General features: G+C 40.0%; 1 protein-coding gene across 8 annotated transcripts in view; it reads left to right on the plus strand.

The window, feature by feature from the left end:
* The window catches only part of klhl29 (kelch-like family member 29), a 380738-nt gene that overhangs the window by 293320 nt on the left and 70793 nt on the right, over nucleotides 1-16625 (plus strand). For all 8 annotated transcript variants that reach the window (XM_088089183.1, XM_088089186.1, XM_042503866.2 and 5 more), the window contains 2 exons: nucleotides 4006-4188; nucleotides 7720-7900. In XM_088089183.1, coding sequence (XP_087945309.1) covers nucleotides 4006-4188; nucleotides 7720-7900 — 364 coding nt within the window. The remainder of the gene's footprint in view (nucleotides 1-4005; nucleotides 4189-7719; nucleotides 7901-16625) is intronic.

The raw sequence follows: 16625 nt of genomic DNA on the forward strand, positions 1-16625 counted from the left end.
TGTGGACTCTCCCTGACGTGTGTGACCAAGCGGAAAGAGCCAGAAACAACCCGGCACATGTTCGTGAGGTGATAATAAAGACCTGCGTGTGCACAGACGTACGATGCAGCACGTCTGAGCTGCATGTGAAATTTGCTTAAGCTGGTTTAATTAGACGCTGTGGGAGTTTGAGAAAGAAATTCCAGGCAGAAAAACACAAATTACTCTTATTTGTTTTTAAGTTTACATCTTCAGACTAAACCTGCGGCAACTTGAATTTTGTATTTGTACATTGTCCACTACATTTTAAAAGACAATTCAATATTTCCTCCTGAACAAAACAAATCTTTACAGATATTAAACCAAACAGTAGGACATTGATTGACGTGCACACAGCCAAAAAGAAAACTCAAATTGGCTGAGACACAGACACTGAAACTTTGCCAAGTTAATTGAGGCAGTCAATATCAACAAACTGAAACAGCTAATAGGATGAAAGGAGGAGAGATGAAAAGAGATGAAAATGTAATCCTATAAAGGCAGAGAAAACTTTTAAAATCCAGTGAAAAATTGCGTGTGATAAAGAGAAACGGAGTACAAACACGTACAGCAACAGCAGCAAACTAATCACCAGGAAGAACAATAGCAGAGCAAAGTCAATATAATTAATGTGTGTGTGGAGGTACGGTTGGAGACTCATGAGAGAGGAAGACAAAGAGCCTTTTCTTAACTTTTTCTTTTTTCAAAGAACAGCCGCTGGAGCTGCGACTGTCCTATAAAACTACACTCCCATTTATTAATTATTAACTGAATATTCGAAGGTGCTGGAGGTCTCGATGTTGGGATTGACTACAGGGCCAACCATTGACATCAGCCCCGACTATTATGGATGGATGGATGGATGGATGGATGGATGGATGGATGGATGGATAGATAGATAGATAGATAGATAGATAGATAGATAGATAGATAGATAGATAGATAGATAGATAGATAGATAGATAGATAGGTAGGTAGGTAGGTAGGTAGGCCCAAGGGACTGTTCTTTATTTATCAGGGGAGGGATGCTTGGTTGCTGTAAATATCTTTCCTCGAGCCTCCCTGACTGAATTGACGAAAACGTTTGTCCCACATGATGTGTTAAAGGACCTTTGTAAATTTGAAAAGCCAACAATAATTTCTGTTTTTACTGTTTCTGGCTGTGATAAATGCTGCAGTGTTGGTGATTTTTATTTTGATGAGGCTGCGGGTTTGGAAAGCATGTTTTCCTTTTTGTTAAAAGAAAAAAAATACCAAAAAGGCTTTGTTTTTTTTAAATGGTACAAGAAAACAAAGCAAATTTAGAAAAAAATCACAAAAAAATTAAGGAAAAATTAAAGGAAAAAAGTTTTAAAGAAAAAAAACTCACATTTTTTTGAAAAATCACCAAAACATTTTAAAAGAATAAAAAAAAACCTGCGGGCCTGCATAATTTGAAAGCATGTTTTCTTTAGAAGATCATTACTAAACTTCCTCCTTAGTGCTTTAAGAATTATTTGACGTGCTTCCCCCTTTTTGCACCATCCCTCCCCTCTCATACATAACAAACAGTCCCTAATAATGATAAAAGCTCTAGATCTAATCAGTCCTAACTTAAACTTGACTAAATGTATTTAGTTCGATTACGCCACTTTAAACAAAAATACAGACTATTTTTCCAACTCTAGTCAATCATTTTTTAGTGACAGCAGTTGCAAAGTATTCTGTTTCTACTCAGTACTATTTACTAACTTCTAATTTTATTAATATCATAGATTATGATTAAAGTTAATCTTAGTATTTCAGGGTAAATAAAGTGCCAGAATGCATTAAAAAAGCATCAAAATAGAGCATGTTTATCAAAAGGAGGTTCCCCTGAACCCCCTTATGGAGGCCTGTTCTGAGCCTCAAACTCAGACTCCCCAGGGGCCAACGATGGGGACAAATTCAAATCTTTTTAGTAAGTTACCAGAGAGGGCGATGACGCGCTCGACTCCTACGCCCTTCCACATATCGCCTTGATTGTCCTTTTTCTTAGCTACCTTCATCCTCGCTGTCACATTTTCTCCTTGAGCCATCACTTTTTTTTTCAGTCCCACGCACTAAAATCTCACCGCAGAAAAGAGCCAGTCAGCTTTAAGCTGTCCACTAAGTCTAAGCTGTATGTCCACGATACGTCTGAGGCAGTGCTTACCGCTCTGTCTGTTTGCTCAGCCTCACTAAAGCCCATTGTAGTTTTTGTATCTTTCCCTCTTCCTAGAGAAATACTCTCTGTGTTTTACCAGCTTTGAAAGAAAAAGAGAAGCTTAAGAGGGGAAAAAAAAAGAAAACAGAGGGGGAAGACAGCCGCCTATGGATGTGCCTGTCAGGCGTGTGTGTGGAAAAAGTATCGATCCGAGCAGATGAGCCAGTGGTTAGCCTTGGTTTGGAGTGTATGAAGATTAGCTTCCCCTCCCTCTCTTTCTTCTCTCTCTCTCCTCACACTCGCTCCCTCCCTGGCTCGCCTCCCCTCCGCCCGCCCGCCCGCCTGCCCGCTGCTTACAAACACACAGCTCATTTCTGTCTGGCGGCTCGTCGTCTTGCCTGCTCGCTGGAGCCTGCTGCTGAAGACTGAGAGGACCTGAGACACGCATGTGGCAGCCTGCCAACCTGTTTGTGTGTTTTGGATCACTGGTGTCTTTATCCAGCTGCTGCCTATGTGTGTGTGTGTGTGTGAGTGTGTGAGTGAGATTGGCTGAGGACTAACAGGGACGAAACGTGTCTCAAGTATCTTCTTAATCACACTCGGCGCATGCATGTGTGTATGAGCCCGCGCCGCGTACATATGTACACACATTGATTCTCACCTATTGATTGTGGGTTCCCGGACACAGTGTATGTTTCAGTGTGCGGACGAGTGAATGTGTGAGATAGTGTTTGCATCGCGCGGAGAGAGAGAGAGAGCGCGAGAGAGCTGCACGGCAACTGAACGAATGGCAGCCCCATCAGTCTCTGTAATTGAGTTATACTTTCCCCATTTAAGTCAGTCGCTTCCTGTGACCAAGAGGAAACTTTTTCTATTTTGCATTTTGTTTTGCATTTCCCGACAAGCTTATTGACTCTGGGACAGCCAAGGCCTGCTGAATTCAAAACAGCAGCCTTGTAATGTATTGCTGCTTGTGTTTGCAGCCCATCAAGGTTCTTCGAAAAAAGATTTTCTTTTAATGCTGCCATTATAACTGCAGATGTATAAAAATGCTCACCTTGCCCTTGGGAAACATGCATGTATAAATATTTAGGCCATATATTATAGCACAAAACTGCCGCCTGTTAGTGCAGCACTGAGGCGTCTTTAACCCTTTGACACCTGAGCAAAATGGTATGATTTCTATCAAAAACCATAGAGAGCAGGAAATAAGCAACTGAACAAGACATGGCCAAAAATGGCAAGAAAATAGAGAAAAAATCCCTGAAAAAAATAAAAGTGTAGGAAATTAAAAAATAAAATAAAAATTGTGAATATAAAATTTTTAAGATTATAAATATAGTTTTTCTGGACAGTTAGTTTTTCCTAATTTCCTAATATTTCTCACCTTCCCCCTCGGGCTGTGGAAAAAACAAAATCAGAGCAAAATGGTTTGATTTTTACCAAAAACATGTGGAGCAGCAGTGTTAACAAGTCATGGCCATAAATAGCAAAATATTTAAGCAAAAATAAATAAATAAACAAGAAAATTACCCAATAATAGTGAATGAAATTATTATTTTTTTCTATAACATAAATGTAAATATATAATTATAATGACTATAAATATTGTTTTCTGGAAATATTTCACTAGTTTTTGATCATTTCTGATAGTTGCATGACTGTAGAAAAAAGGGTAAAAAGAGGCAATGATTGGCTCTTGGCTCTTATGTATTGGTGGAAACTTTCACCTGATGACCTGCCCTCTTCCATCTCTTCCCTTCTTTTGTCCACCCCAATCATCCTCCCCCTCCACCCTCCTCCTCCCCCCTTTTGTCCTCCAGGTGTAGCCGAGGTGATAGTTCTGGTGGGAGGGCGTCAGGCGATCGGGATGAACCAGCGCTCCCTGACAGCAGTCACCTGTTTCAACCCTCAGAACAGTAAGTGGTACCCGCTGGCCAGCCTGCCCTTCTACGACCGCGAGTTCTTCAGTGTCATCTCGGCGGGAGACAACATCTACCTGTCAGGTGAGCCAAATCGCTTCACTTCCAGCAGCGCAATTGTGGCTTTTCCCATCGCAGTCATTTTTTTGTGGCACAGGAGCAGGAGGACAGTCAATACTGTCAGTTTATCTCACTGCAGTAGTGAAAGGTTATCCCTGCAGCCAGGGACGCCTCATAGTCACTTTGGAAGTTAGAAAACACACTTTACAATTAATAAAGATGTGCAAGTACACCATTATCTGTATCCCTGTCTTTATATTGGAATGGATGGAGTTTAAAGGGATAGTTCTCCCAAAAATGAAAATTCAGTCATTGTTCCACTCACCCTCAAGCTGATGGAAAGTTTTATAGTCCACAAAACACTGCTGGAGGTTCACGAGGAAAAAGGCGTTGCACTCATCTCCCAAATAATCAAAACAAATTGTGACCAGGATTAAAAAAGTTACAAATATTAATTATTAAACCACAAAATGTCTCCATACTGCTCATATGAAGTAATCCAAGTGTCCTGAAGCCCTGACGTGCCAAGTTGTTTTGAAAAATGCCCCTGGCGTCATGTTTTTAGTCTTGCTGTAGCCTGTAGCTCCTAGTGTGGGAGCCACGTTCACCTTTGCACGAGACCTTTGAGAGCTCACAGTATCTGCATGGCAGTGTTTACATGCTACCTGGAAGCTTCCCCAACACACAGTATTTTTACATCCGGCACAAGAACTTGTTGCTTGCTGCCAACACCAGAAGTCCCTCTCCTATATAAGCCTTTTTTAAAGCAGCTAAATCACGTTTTGATATCAACCCCTCTGTACAGGATGGTGATGCTGAGCTGTGAGGTGCGCAAACCAGGACCGCCAGCTCCTGTATGTAATACACTGACTTTACAAAAGTGTTTCACACAGCCCCACTTCAAAAATCCCAAACTATCTTACTGGCCCCCGTTATCCGAATAAAATGGATTCTAATCTGTCATCTCTATGTGTTAAATGTCAGAAATGCCACAAGTTGGGTATCACTGCTGGAGACTCTTAGTCTGACAGTAGGCAGGTTCCCATCAAACCTCAAATTGTTCAAATTGAAATTGCGAATATAAAATATGCCCAATGGAAAAACCTCAATTTCGAAAAAAATTCGCATTTATTGCAAAAATAAAAGTTTGCATCAGGTGGCATTTGAAAGAGCCATATTTTACAAAACTACAATGAAACACTTTTTTGGCTTTTGTAGGTCACATGATGCTGTGGATATGTGCTGTCAGTAGGAACTGGCTCCCTCATGATGCAGCAGGAGCTGCAAGAGCTGTTACTGCATCACATAACTCTTCAAAATTTGAGCAGATCATCCTTTCCATCATGGCTCCATAACACGCCTACGTGGCCTTAGATTGGAAATAATGACGACTAGTTTGGTGGCTGCAATAGAAATAAACCTGCTGATGTTTTGAACAGCCATCACCATGGTTACCGGACCGTTATCACCAGAGGAGAAATCGCAGAACATCACTCAGTCATCTCAAAGTTTTGTTTCATCGACATTTCCAAAATATTGCTAAAGTTTTGCACTAATCTATAATGGAAACCCACCTACCGATAATCAAACTCCCCAAAGTTTACAGAGTTGACGTAAAGAGGTGATGACCCTCTTTTGATTTAGTCACGGGGAAAAATTACTTCACTTTTTGAGGCTAAAACTGCATTACGGTTATAGATCAAGAGACGGTGGTTTTACTGTTCTGACCTCTTTTGATAAAGCCCCTTTCGTCACACTGAATGTTGACACAGGTCTCCACACTTGGATTCAGGGACTCTTATTGAAGACGTTTTCACTTCATGACAGGTATAATTTGACAAAGTGTAGCTGCCCAGCCTGCCGCCGACTTCTCGTGACCTTTGCGAAACCAATAAAGATTTTTAAAAAGGGTTGCTGCCCTTGACGCTTACTCATCTGTTGCTTTGAAAACTGCCCAATACTGCAGACATCTTTGATGTCTTTCTTTTCAGGAGACTCCTATTTACCTTGTGTGGAGAGTTTTTCTGAACTTGACTTTTTTTTTCTGTGTCTGGCTCTACAGTCGCTGCAGTGTTCTGCAGTTTATTTTGTTCCATAGCGGCACACTGTGCACTCTGTGACTCCGCTCTATGAGACACCTTTAAGTTGCTCCTCCAGAGGTAGACTGAATTTCTCCCTCCACGGTCCATTTGTGCGAGAATCCTGCACGGTACTCAGACCTTGACATTGCACCGTGGAAATGCAGCAGGATTTGTCCTGCGTGTACCTTTCCTCTCCCTCTTTTCATATAAATGTAAATTTGTGTTTGGGCATTGGAACAGGTATGCATGTGTCCGCTGGGAGTCAGACAGCCAGTGGGGAAATCAGAGGTGTTCTAGCCAGCCAATCAACAGGCTCGGGTCTGTAACCTTCCTCAGACTGCGAGCAGGGTCACTGAGTCACGGCTGGTGTTACATGTCGGCTACACAGCCAACAGGGCGGCTTTGAAGAGAGCTGAAACAAGCACAGTGTTGATGGTTGACTAGTCAGCACAGCAGCAAACAACTTTCAGTCAGCTGGCAAAGTGTGTCACTTTTTCTTTTAATCATCTGAAGAAAACACTATATTGAGGAGAGGAGATTTTAACCCTTTGAAACCTGGATTGACATCAGTTTTGTAGCATTCAGACGCCTTTCACAAGCATTTAAAACCCTTGAAACCCAAGAAATGTATTTTGATTTATTTGAAAACAATGAAAAACAAGCAATATGCAACTTAATAAGAAATGCCCCGCAAATTACAAGAAATCATCTAAAGGTGAAAATAAAAATGACCTTATAAGAAAGAAAAATTATTAACAACTCAGAGGAAATAAACTAGAAAATTGTATATATAAGTATAATAGTGGTGTATTTAAAATAAAAAAATCTAATAAAAAATATATATTATTACACCTTGTTCCTTGTGTTCACATATATGTATATATACATATACATATATACAAGTTGTTAAAAAAATAAATTAAAAAAATTGGATTTTTTAATTTTATTTTATTTCCTTGTTTGTTGTTGTTTTTTTTAAAACCTTTTTTGTGCTTATTTTCAGGTCATTTTTTGGGGAGTTTTTCAATAATGCCTTGCTAGTTTGGCCCTTTCAAGCCAATTTGTTGAGGTTTTAAAGGGTGACAGGCGAGATTATTCTGCGATTGTACCTTTTGTCCAGAACATTGAGGCTGCATGACGGCATAATATCCGTGCATTGAAGAGGCAGTGTAAATGGGACTTATATGTTTGATTGGATGTAGTAAATGAACAAAAAGGTGGAAAAGGAGACTAATACACTTTTCCACTACATGGTACCGGCTCTTCTCTACTCGCCTTTTTTTGGTTTCCCATTAGGAAAAAGTACCTGGTACCTGGTACTACCTTTTTAGTACCGGCTCTCTTGGGGTTCCAAAAACAGCCGACTGGGTACTAAGAGGTACTACAAAAGTTACACAAAAGGTTCTTGATTCCCTTGAAAAGCTCTTAGTTATCATTTTTCCCATCTGAATGACTCTTACCTCATATATTTCAGGCGGCACAGAGTCTGGAGTGATGGTGGCTGACGTTTGGTGCTACATGTCCCTGCTGGACAACTGGAACCTGGTGTCCCGCATGACGGTGGCCCGCTGCAGACACAACAGCCTGGTATACGACGGCAAGCTCTACACCATCGGAGGACTGGGCGTTTCAGGGAACCTGGACCACGTAGAGAGGTAAGAGTCACGTAAAACCAGCAGCAGCTCGTCTCCGCACATCAAACACCTCCAGCGGCTCCCAGCTGGCGGCCGCAGAGTCCCACACTGCTCTAACTTCGCTCCGACAGCCGTCTCAGAGAGAGAGAGAGAGCTCATGTGTGGACAATTCTGCAAAAGTAGGTGGATGCTGAGCAATCCGGTTTGAGCAAATAAATATTCACAGTGCGCAGCGAAACGTGGCAGATGGTGTGGCATGCAGTAGTGCGGCGCAGCATATTGCAAAAGTGGTTGGACAGGTTTGTTAGCATTTTTCTGTGAGAGCAAAAGGTGCCGAGGAATGAGCCTGAGCCCGGGCATATTAAATGGTCGCAGCTGCGAGTGTTGTTGTGGAGCGACAGAGCACCTCTTACTTGTTTTGGAGTGGCGCATGAGTGAGAGGATTTGCTTTCAGGGAGCAGAGTGGTGTACTGTGTCTGATTCCATCCACTTCAGCATCGGCACATCAGCGACACTTCAGTCGAAGGTCGTCCACTGTGGCCCATTCAGCTGCATCTTTTCGTCTTATTTTGCCTGTATTTCGTATTGAATCTCTTCAGCAGAAAAACAGACTGTCCTTGTGGAGTATCATGACTTCCTGGTGGCTTAAAAACATGAAAAGAGATTGTCAGGATTTAAAGAAGCAGTGTGCAGGATTTTACAGGGATATGATGGCAGAAAGGGAATAAATTATAACATAATATTTCCTTTAGTGTATAGTCACCTGAAAATAAGGTTCGTTATTTTCGTTACCTTGGAATCAGCTGTTTATATCTTCATAGGGAGCGGCCATGATGCACTGCCATGTTTTCTACAGTAGCCCGCAGCGGACAAACCAAACAGTGGCTCTAGAAAGATAAATTAACGTTTTTGCATTAGCCACCAAATTTAAAGGCCCCTCCGTGATGAGACGCATTGGAAAAAAGAGCATTGTTTTTGTTTTTGTTTTGTTTTTTTAAATCACCAAAGAGTTTTATTCAGTGTTTTTAATCACCTTCGTCCAGATGCATAAAAACTGTCGATACGTGACTGAAATTGTGTGTGTGTGCACAAAAGGCAGAAATATGAATTATTTTTGTCAGATTTATAAATTGCTTAAGTCTGATTCTGTTTTATAAATCTCGATCACTGTGGCCCTTCACCTTTATTAAATGTTTTTACCAGTTTAAATCACTGGGTGCAGATAATTTGGCTTTTCTGGATCAGAAATAAGGTGAGCACACTTAGCAGGTTTTGGGCCAAATAGTGTACAAAAAATTACTAAATTTTAAGTTGAATTTCCTTTATTCTGTGTTTTTACCTGTTTTTATCACACGGTCCGTGTGTTTTGGAGAGGAGGAGACCTCTGTTGATGGTTCTCTTGCTAAAAACCTCCAGAATAATTAAATAAATGAACGCTGAAGGAATTCTAACTGGGAGAAGTTTCAGCTGATTGATATCTGCAGCTCTTCACCACTAGACGCCACTAAATCTCTCTAAATTTTACACACTGCTTCCTTAAATTTTGAGTATTATGGCTTGTTTTGTAGCATCGCTCTCCACCTCTCATTCCTCCCTGTAACCTGGGCTGAGCAGAGTTTGAGCAGAGAGAGAGGGGGCTACCTCCCCCTGCACGGCAGAGCGAGATTAACCAAAGCAATCAAACGAACATTACTGAGTATATTAGAGCGGGCCGCTGCCGCTCATTACCTAGCAGCTCAATTGATCTCCAAAGCTGTTCGCAATGCACAACAGTCCTCCAAATGAAACAGCCTAATTTGATATTTCCCCATAATGCTGCCATACAGTGTCGTTATGACGGGTAGATGGAATATTTGCCCCGTAATGGAAACGCATTTGATTCCTCTGTCTCTGAGCTGCTTAATTTGAGGGCTGCCGCTGCATCTGGGGCATTCACGGCTCCGAAGAAATCAGCGTTTCAGCGTGTGATGTGTTTATGTGTGTCTCTCTGCCGGTGCCCCCGTGTGCGTTTTTGTGCAATCATGAGGCTTCTCCGAGGCCCTCAGCAACTGGACTCAATTATCAGCTCTGTAAAACTTTAACCTACTTTGCCTCTCTCCAAGAACTGCCAGAGGCCTCTTCTGCTTGGCATTACTGTCCGAGCACTGCACTCGTGAAGGTTGCACCAGCTTGGGAGAAATAACCCACACACCGAGCAAAATAGTTGAACTCTTAATTGTGAGGAGGAAAATGCACGGTGCTGCGGCCGAAGCGGACCGTTTGTAGTGCGGGGTCAGGGTCACTTCCACCAGCCTTATCATGTTAAAGCAAACAGGTCTCTCAAGCTGTTTGGGCAAATCATCGGAGCAGCGGACGGGGCTTGTTTCTAAGCAACCCAGGCTTTTATTTTGTCTTTTTCAGAAACAGCTATCTGGAGCAAAAGTCAGAATTGACTCAGTTGGTCTAAAGACTCAAAATTCTCGGAATAGAATATATTAATACATTAAAATATGTGCTTTTAGAGAGGGCACAGACTTATAGAAGAATATATGTGAGGTATTCTTATAACTGGTCCGCCTGCTGATGGATTGCATTAAAATTCCTCAAGTTTTTGTGTTTATTTTTTTATGCCTCGACAGCAGCAGCTTGAGGCATAATGTTTCGAGTTTTCTGTCTGTCCCTCTCAGAATGGCTTGATGCAATTTCTTCAATTTGGCACAAACGTCCAATTAGACTTGAGGATTAAGTGATTAGTCTTTGGTGGTCAAAGATTACTTTTTTATTTATTTTTATTTATTTTACCTTTCTAATTTATGTTTTACTTATTTTATTTCCTTTAATTGTGGTTTTACTGCTGTTATTGCTTCTGTTGTTTTTGGTCTATTTCTTTTCTATTTCTACCCTATTTTTGTATCACTTGTGTTCAATAGGACTGTTATTGTATCGCTATTGTCTATGTATCCCATTTCTGCTCTGCTTTGGTTGTCAAAACACTTTGTAAACTAGGGCTGGGTGTAAAAAAAAAACAATTCATTAATGCAATGCAATATGTTTTTTGCCAATTCAATATCGATTCATAAAATCCTGAAATCGATTATTTCCGTGTTAATGACGCCCCGCTCCTGTGGGGGCAGTGTGAGTGCGCCTGAGTGTGATTGACGTTGTTCAGAGGCCCCAGTTGACCCGCAAACAACGTCTTGTTTATTCATTAAAAAGGCAACAGTGGCACGAGGTAGCAGTTGTTAAAATCAGCACCGATAACAGTAAAAGCTGACGTTTGGATAGAGGAAGTCGATAGAAGTTACGCCTCGTGAGTCAGTGTTAAAACATTGCAACAATACGACCAACTTCCGTAACCTTTTGAGCCGACACCGCGCAGATGTTTTACAACCTGTTGCTAACGCTAAAGCTGTGGATCACACACTAATGCGGGTTGACATGCATAAATGTTTATTACTTTTAAGTTCGGCTCAGACAAAAATGTGCACTTCTCTGTTCTTTAAATTTATTTGAGTTTTAATTTTAATTTAATAAAGAAAAATGCAGTGGTAAGATAAGTTTTGGTGTCAGTTACTCTCGATCTTGTACAGATCCTCTGTGCTGCCGGGTAGAAGATGTGTGTGAAGCATCAGTTTTTCAGAATTTCTAGCTTCTTTGCAGTAACATCCATATTTGACTTACTGACTACTGTCATGGCAACAGCTTTTTTGTTTTGTCCTCTTCCTCTTGTCGTCCACCATTTGTTAGCTCAATGGTTTGATGTTATTGAGCTCGAGGTGATTGTTGTTGCACCATGTGATGACAATCTTTCGGTCCATGGCAAAAATAGTCTTAAAGTGAAGACAGCATGTTTCTCCTTAAAAAATATTTTCTGAAATCCTACACATCAATTTAACTTTAATTTGGCCTTAAAATCTACTTAAAAGTACATTTCATTAAATTCCTTTAAAGTATTCACCACTGATTTTATGAGTCTGGACAAACACGGATGTAAACTGCAACTTAACTGTTTGGTGAAGGCAAATAACAATGCAGAGGTAATTCTACTTTATGATAATGCTTACAGATGCATTATTCATTGTTTCAGATTTACATTTTAAAACGTGTTATTTGGATAGTTTACACTTTTTCTGACAAAATGTGTTGACCTGCTATAAATTCCTCTACCACGAGTTTGGTGTAGATTCAACAAATAGCATAAATGTTGGTGATGTGAGCTTTATGGAGACCAGAATATTTTGCTTTATTTAATGTGCACAGGGTGACAGCTGTTAGAGGGGAATAACAAACGCACTGTAAAGATTGGAAGTATTTAGCATTCTGCATATTTGCATTTGTATGTGCAATATTCTCTTCAAAAAGACTTGGCCCTAAAGTTGATGTTGGGAGCAGGGAATTACTCCAGCACTGGTCGCATTTTCAATGGGAAACATGCTCGCATGCAGCTTAGACATTCAGATATCAGTCCGACAGCCTCTAGAGAGAAAGTACATCGTTTCTTTGTTGAGTCTGTGAAGCAAAACTAATGTGGAGGGTTATGCATAATTCACAATAAAAGTTTTGTCGAGAATTGACTACGAGGAACAGAGTTGTCGACTTCAAACATATTTTTTAAAACAAGGTATTCATTAGGGCCGAGTGACAATGTGGCCGACCGCTCCACATGCAGAAATGCCAATGCTCAATAATACACATTTACACCTTTGAGCGATATTCCTGCCACTTTAAGAAACCCTCCTTTAGAAAGAAAAGAGCTTTTCAAAAGTCCCACATCACTTCTGAAGTGTTATTTATCTCTGCAGGAATGTAAACAGTGAAGAAATTAGGTGACAACAAAGACAGCCTAATTGCTCGTCTTTGTCATGGATTCCAAAAAATACATCAATGAGTCTCACTGACAGCTGAATAATCCCACTTACCAACAACAATGTCACACAAATCCTCTACCCAACCTGAAGCAAGACCTCATCCGCGCTCAGACGAGCCGAGGATGAGGACAACGTTAAAAAGCAGCATCGCAACGTTAAAGACAGACTGTGTAGCCTAACTTTTAAAAGAAAAAATAATGTGTCGCCTATGATAATGAATAATAGAAAACACCATGACTCATTTAAATGCAAGTGCCGCCAATGTTGTTAGACGTTGACATTTGGTTTAATTTAAGTTGTGATGTCAAAGACCAAAATTCTATGTAAATTTGATGCAGAATACTGACGACAAATGACGTCAATGTTTAGTTGATTTCGAGTTATGTTGTTAATAGAGCTGTCAAAGAAATCATTTTTGAATAGTGATTAATCACTGAATTCTAATAATTGCCATTAATCAGCTTTTTTGATCACATGTTTTCAGGTTCATTATTTTGCATTGCAAAACAGTTACAAAGTCCGAATTGACAATGTAGGTCGATTCTTAGCGGATTGTCTAAAATGGGATCAAATGACAGAAAAAACTGCATGGAAAGAGCATAAAGTGGTCGCGTCTGTAAACAGGAGCCTCACAGGCACACGCAGGACCCATTTTCATTCAGATATCTTGAGGGCAGAGGCCAAGGGACCGCTGTGAAATGACCACGCAATTTTCCATCGCCAGCATTATTTATTTGGAGCATAATTTAGCCCCCTTAATGAGAAGTTAGCACGACCAGTATCATCACTCTCGCTTTAAAACTCAGCCCGCCACAGCCTCTTTAGGATAAAAATGTTGGTGATTAATACGATCAAAAATAAAAAGCGCGTTACATGCAAACTTAATTGCATCGCAAATAACACTGACAGCCCTTGTTGTTAAATAACTAAAATTAAACATCTTTGAAACATCACATGCCAGCAACATCTTGGTGTAGAGTAACAATATTTATTCGTAAGGTACGGAGGACAAAACCCAAAGTCTGCAATATTTATAATGTTAACGTCCACACAACATGAAATTCCATCGTCATTAGACGTTTAAAATATCGTCAACCCCATTTTCATTCAAACTAAAATGTAACATCTCTCCAGTGTAAAAGTCCAACATCTTTGGACATCATATTGCTGTCTGGTGCCAACTGGGACCATTTGACTTATAGGGGTTTGCAGTTACTTGGTCTGGTGTGAATGGTGGCTGATGTTAGCAAACACCAGATATAACTGCTGTGACATTACTGAGTAAATGCGATAACTTTTTATTCTACTTTTGATACTGTTACACAGCTTTTTAGCATTTTCTGTTATCCTGTAGTTTCCATTTGTGGCTGCTCTTTAGCAAATTTACATAACTTTGATTTAAAGGTAAACTTCACCCCACACATAGACATTTGTACATCAGTTGCTTATCCTGTTAGACTGAACTTGTGAGAGTTTTCTTGCATGTCGGTGAACAAAAATGGTCTTATATTCTTGATTAAATGAAGTCATAGGGGGTCCATGTTCAACAACAGCAAAACTGTATGAAAACATTAGTTTAAAAACGTCCATACAACTTGTGTAGTGTAATCCAAGTCTCATTTATCGGGTCGTACGCTCAGTACTTCCCAAACAGACAACCTTTTCAACAGGGAACTGAATCCAAAGTGATATTTATTGATGCTCTCTTTACAGCCAGACTCCATTTACAAAAACAGTAATTTTACCTCACTGAACACAGGAGCTGCTGGTCTACTGCTGCCTCCATCAGTTTCTTTATTTTTGTTCATGTGTCATTTTGGAGTTTTAAAAGATTAGTTCAGATTCACTGAAGTCACACAAAAACACAAACTCACTGGTTGAGGCAGCAGCAGACCAACAGCTCCTGTGTTCAGTGAGGTAAAATTACTGTTTTTGTCTACGCAGTCTGGCTTTAAAGAGAGCAAAGATAAGTTTCACTTGAAATTTAGTTTGAACGTTTGTTTAGTTATAAAGTTTTGATGTAGTTTTGGTTACTCCAGCCTTCAATTCTTTGTTCACCGTAGAGGCATGTGAGCAAAACAAGGTTTTCCTCATGAATTCAACATAACACAGGGTGAGTAATAGAAAAACAAATGATCATTTGTAGAGAAGTTTTCCTTGAACTTACTCATCAGATTTTGAGTGGGTTTTTAGAAATTGGCGAGGCTTGAGAATCATTTGGAGACAAATTTTATGATATGAGCTGCTGAACTTTTGTCAAAACCGATGGATGGAGTTCTGACTCGTAATATATTCTAAGATGAAATATTAAAACAATGTGAAGGAGTCGGCACGGGGGAGCAAGTTTTGCACCTGAATATACATGATTGTGTTGCGGAGGAAGAACGAGCCATTTTACAACTCACAGAGGATTTTTTGACACAACTGGAGATTTGTCAACAACAGACAGCTGGTCTGTCAATTCAACTCTAAGACAGGTGCCATGAATCAGACGCAATCTCAGCGGCTTCGGGAAGAGCTTGGCAGATTAACAACAGCAGTTTATTTCATAAGACTCATAAAGTTTATTTTATTATCAAATGAGCTTTTTTGGAACAGGAATCAGCACAAAAGCACCATTATTTGTCTCCGAATTCAACCCATCTAGAGAACTATTTTCCCGGTAAAAACAGCCAAAGTGATATCTGGAGTTCTGAACACTCATGAGGACCTACACGGGTCAAAACCTTTTGGAAATTTTTTATATTTTATATCAACAGCCATGTTTCTAAATAGATTTATAATCTTGGCTTTGCTTCAGCTCCTACGCACAAGCGCCTGAAGTTTGCTTCTGCATACATTAAAGGCATTTTTTGTTAACTAAAAATTTCATATACCCGTTTACCACCAAAATTAGCGCATACACGCTGGTTTTTCAAACACGAGTAAAACCCACTGAGTGTAGGTGATCACCTGCATTCACACTGCCAGTGAACTCACAGCTGGAGCTCAAGTCTGCTGCTCTATCAGCTGGCATGTTTGGTTTGTTTTGTTGGTGTGTTCGTGACGTCCAACGTTCCCGCAGATCCCTAAAAAATCTTAAAAAGCGCTGAATTTATTAATCTAAAAATAAAGCCCTAATTGGTATTAAAATGTCTTAAATCGGTCTTTCAAAAGTCTTAAAAATGCAAATACAATAGAAGTAGGATGTTATAATTTGATTTTTTTCTGATGTATTGTAAATCACAAAATAATTGGTAGCATTTATTTGTTTTTTAATAATTTACTGAATTCCTCCTCTTAAACTCTTCGTGGTGGGAGTCAAAGCAGTGAAATAATCCCACATTACAGAGTGAGGCACACACAATCAGTAATAAAAAATACTAAGAGATGCTAGGTATTTCCAAATTCTAACCAGAAATTACTTTTTCATTGGACCAAAAATGTAATATGTTATGTTACAATAAATGTCAGGGCAAAATGGTATCTAATCTGTAAAAAAGGTTGGTTCATTTATTTTTTTTTTATTGTTAAAATTGGTCTCTGGAGTGGCATAAAAAGGTCTTAAAAAGTTTTCTTTTTTTTTTTTTAATCAATTTGTCTTGAGCTGCAGGAACCATGGCGACGTGATGATGATGCCTAACAGTCACTGAGTTACTGAGCCGACCTCGAACACATCACAGTGAAACCTATTGGAACCTCATTTGTTTAGCTAACTAGCTCTTATCCTGCTGATTTCAACTCTATTTTTATCTGACGGGACTTGCTGCAGAGTTTGGGTGTGTTTACCACTGCTGCTGTGAGAGGATGAGGGTGAGAGACTGTGCCGTCTGTGCAGCAGCTGACAGAGTTGTTTGTAGTTTTTCTTTTTAACCTGAAGACAGTCAAAGGTACTGCATTAGGTTTAATGTGATGCACAT

Source organism: Plectropomus leopardus, chromosome 16 (genome assembly GCF_026936395.1).
Source record: "Plectropomus leopardus strain MGB_pleo_1.0 chromosome 16, ASM2693639v1, whole genome shotgun sequence".
Lineage (NCBI taxonomy): Eukaryota > Metazoa > Chordata > Actinopteri > Perciformes > Serranidae > Plectropomus > Plectropomus leopardus.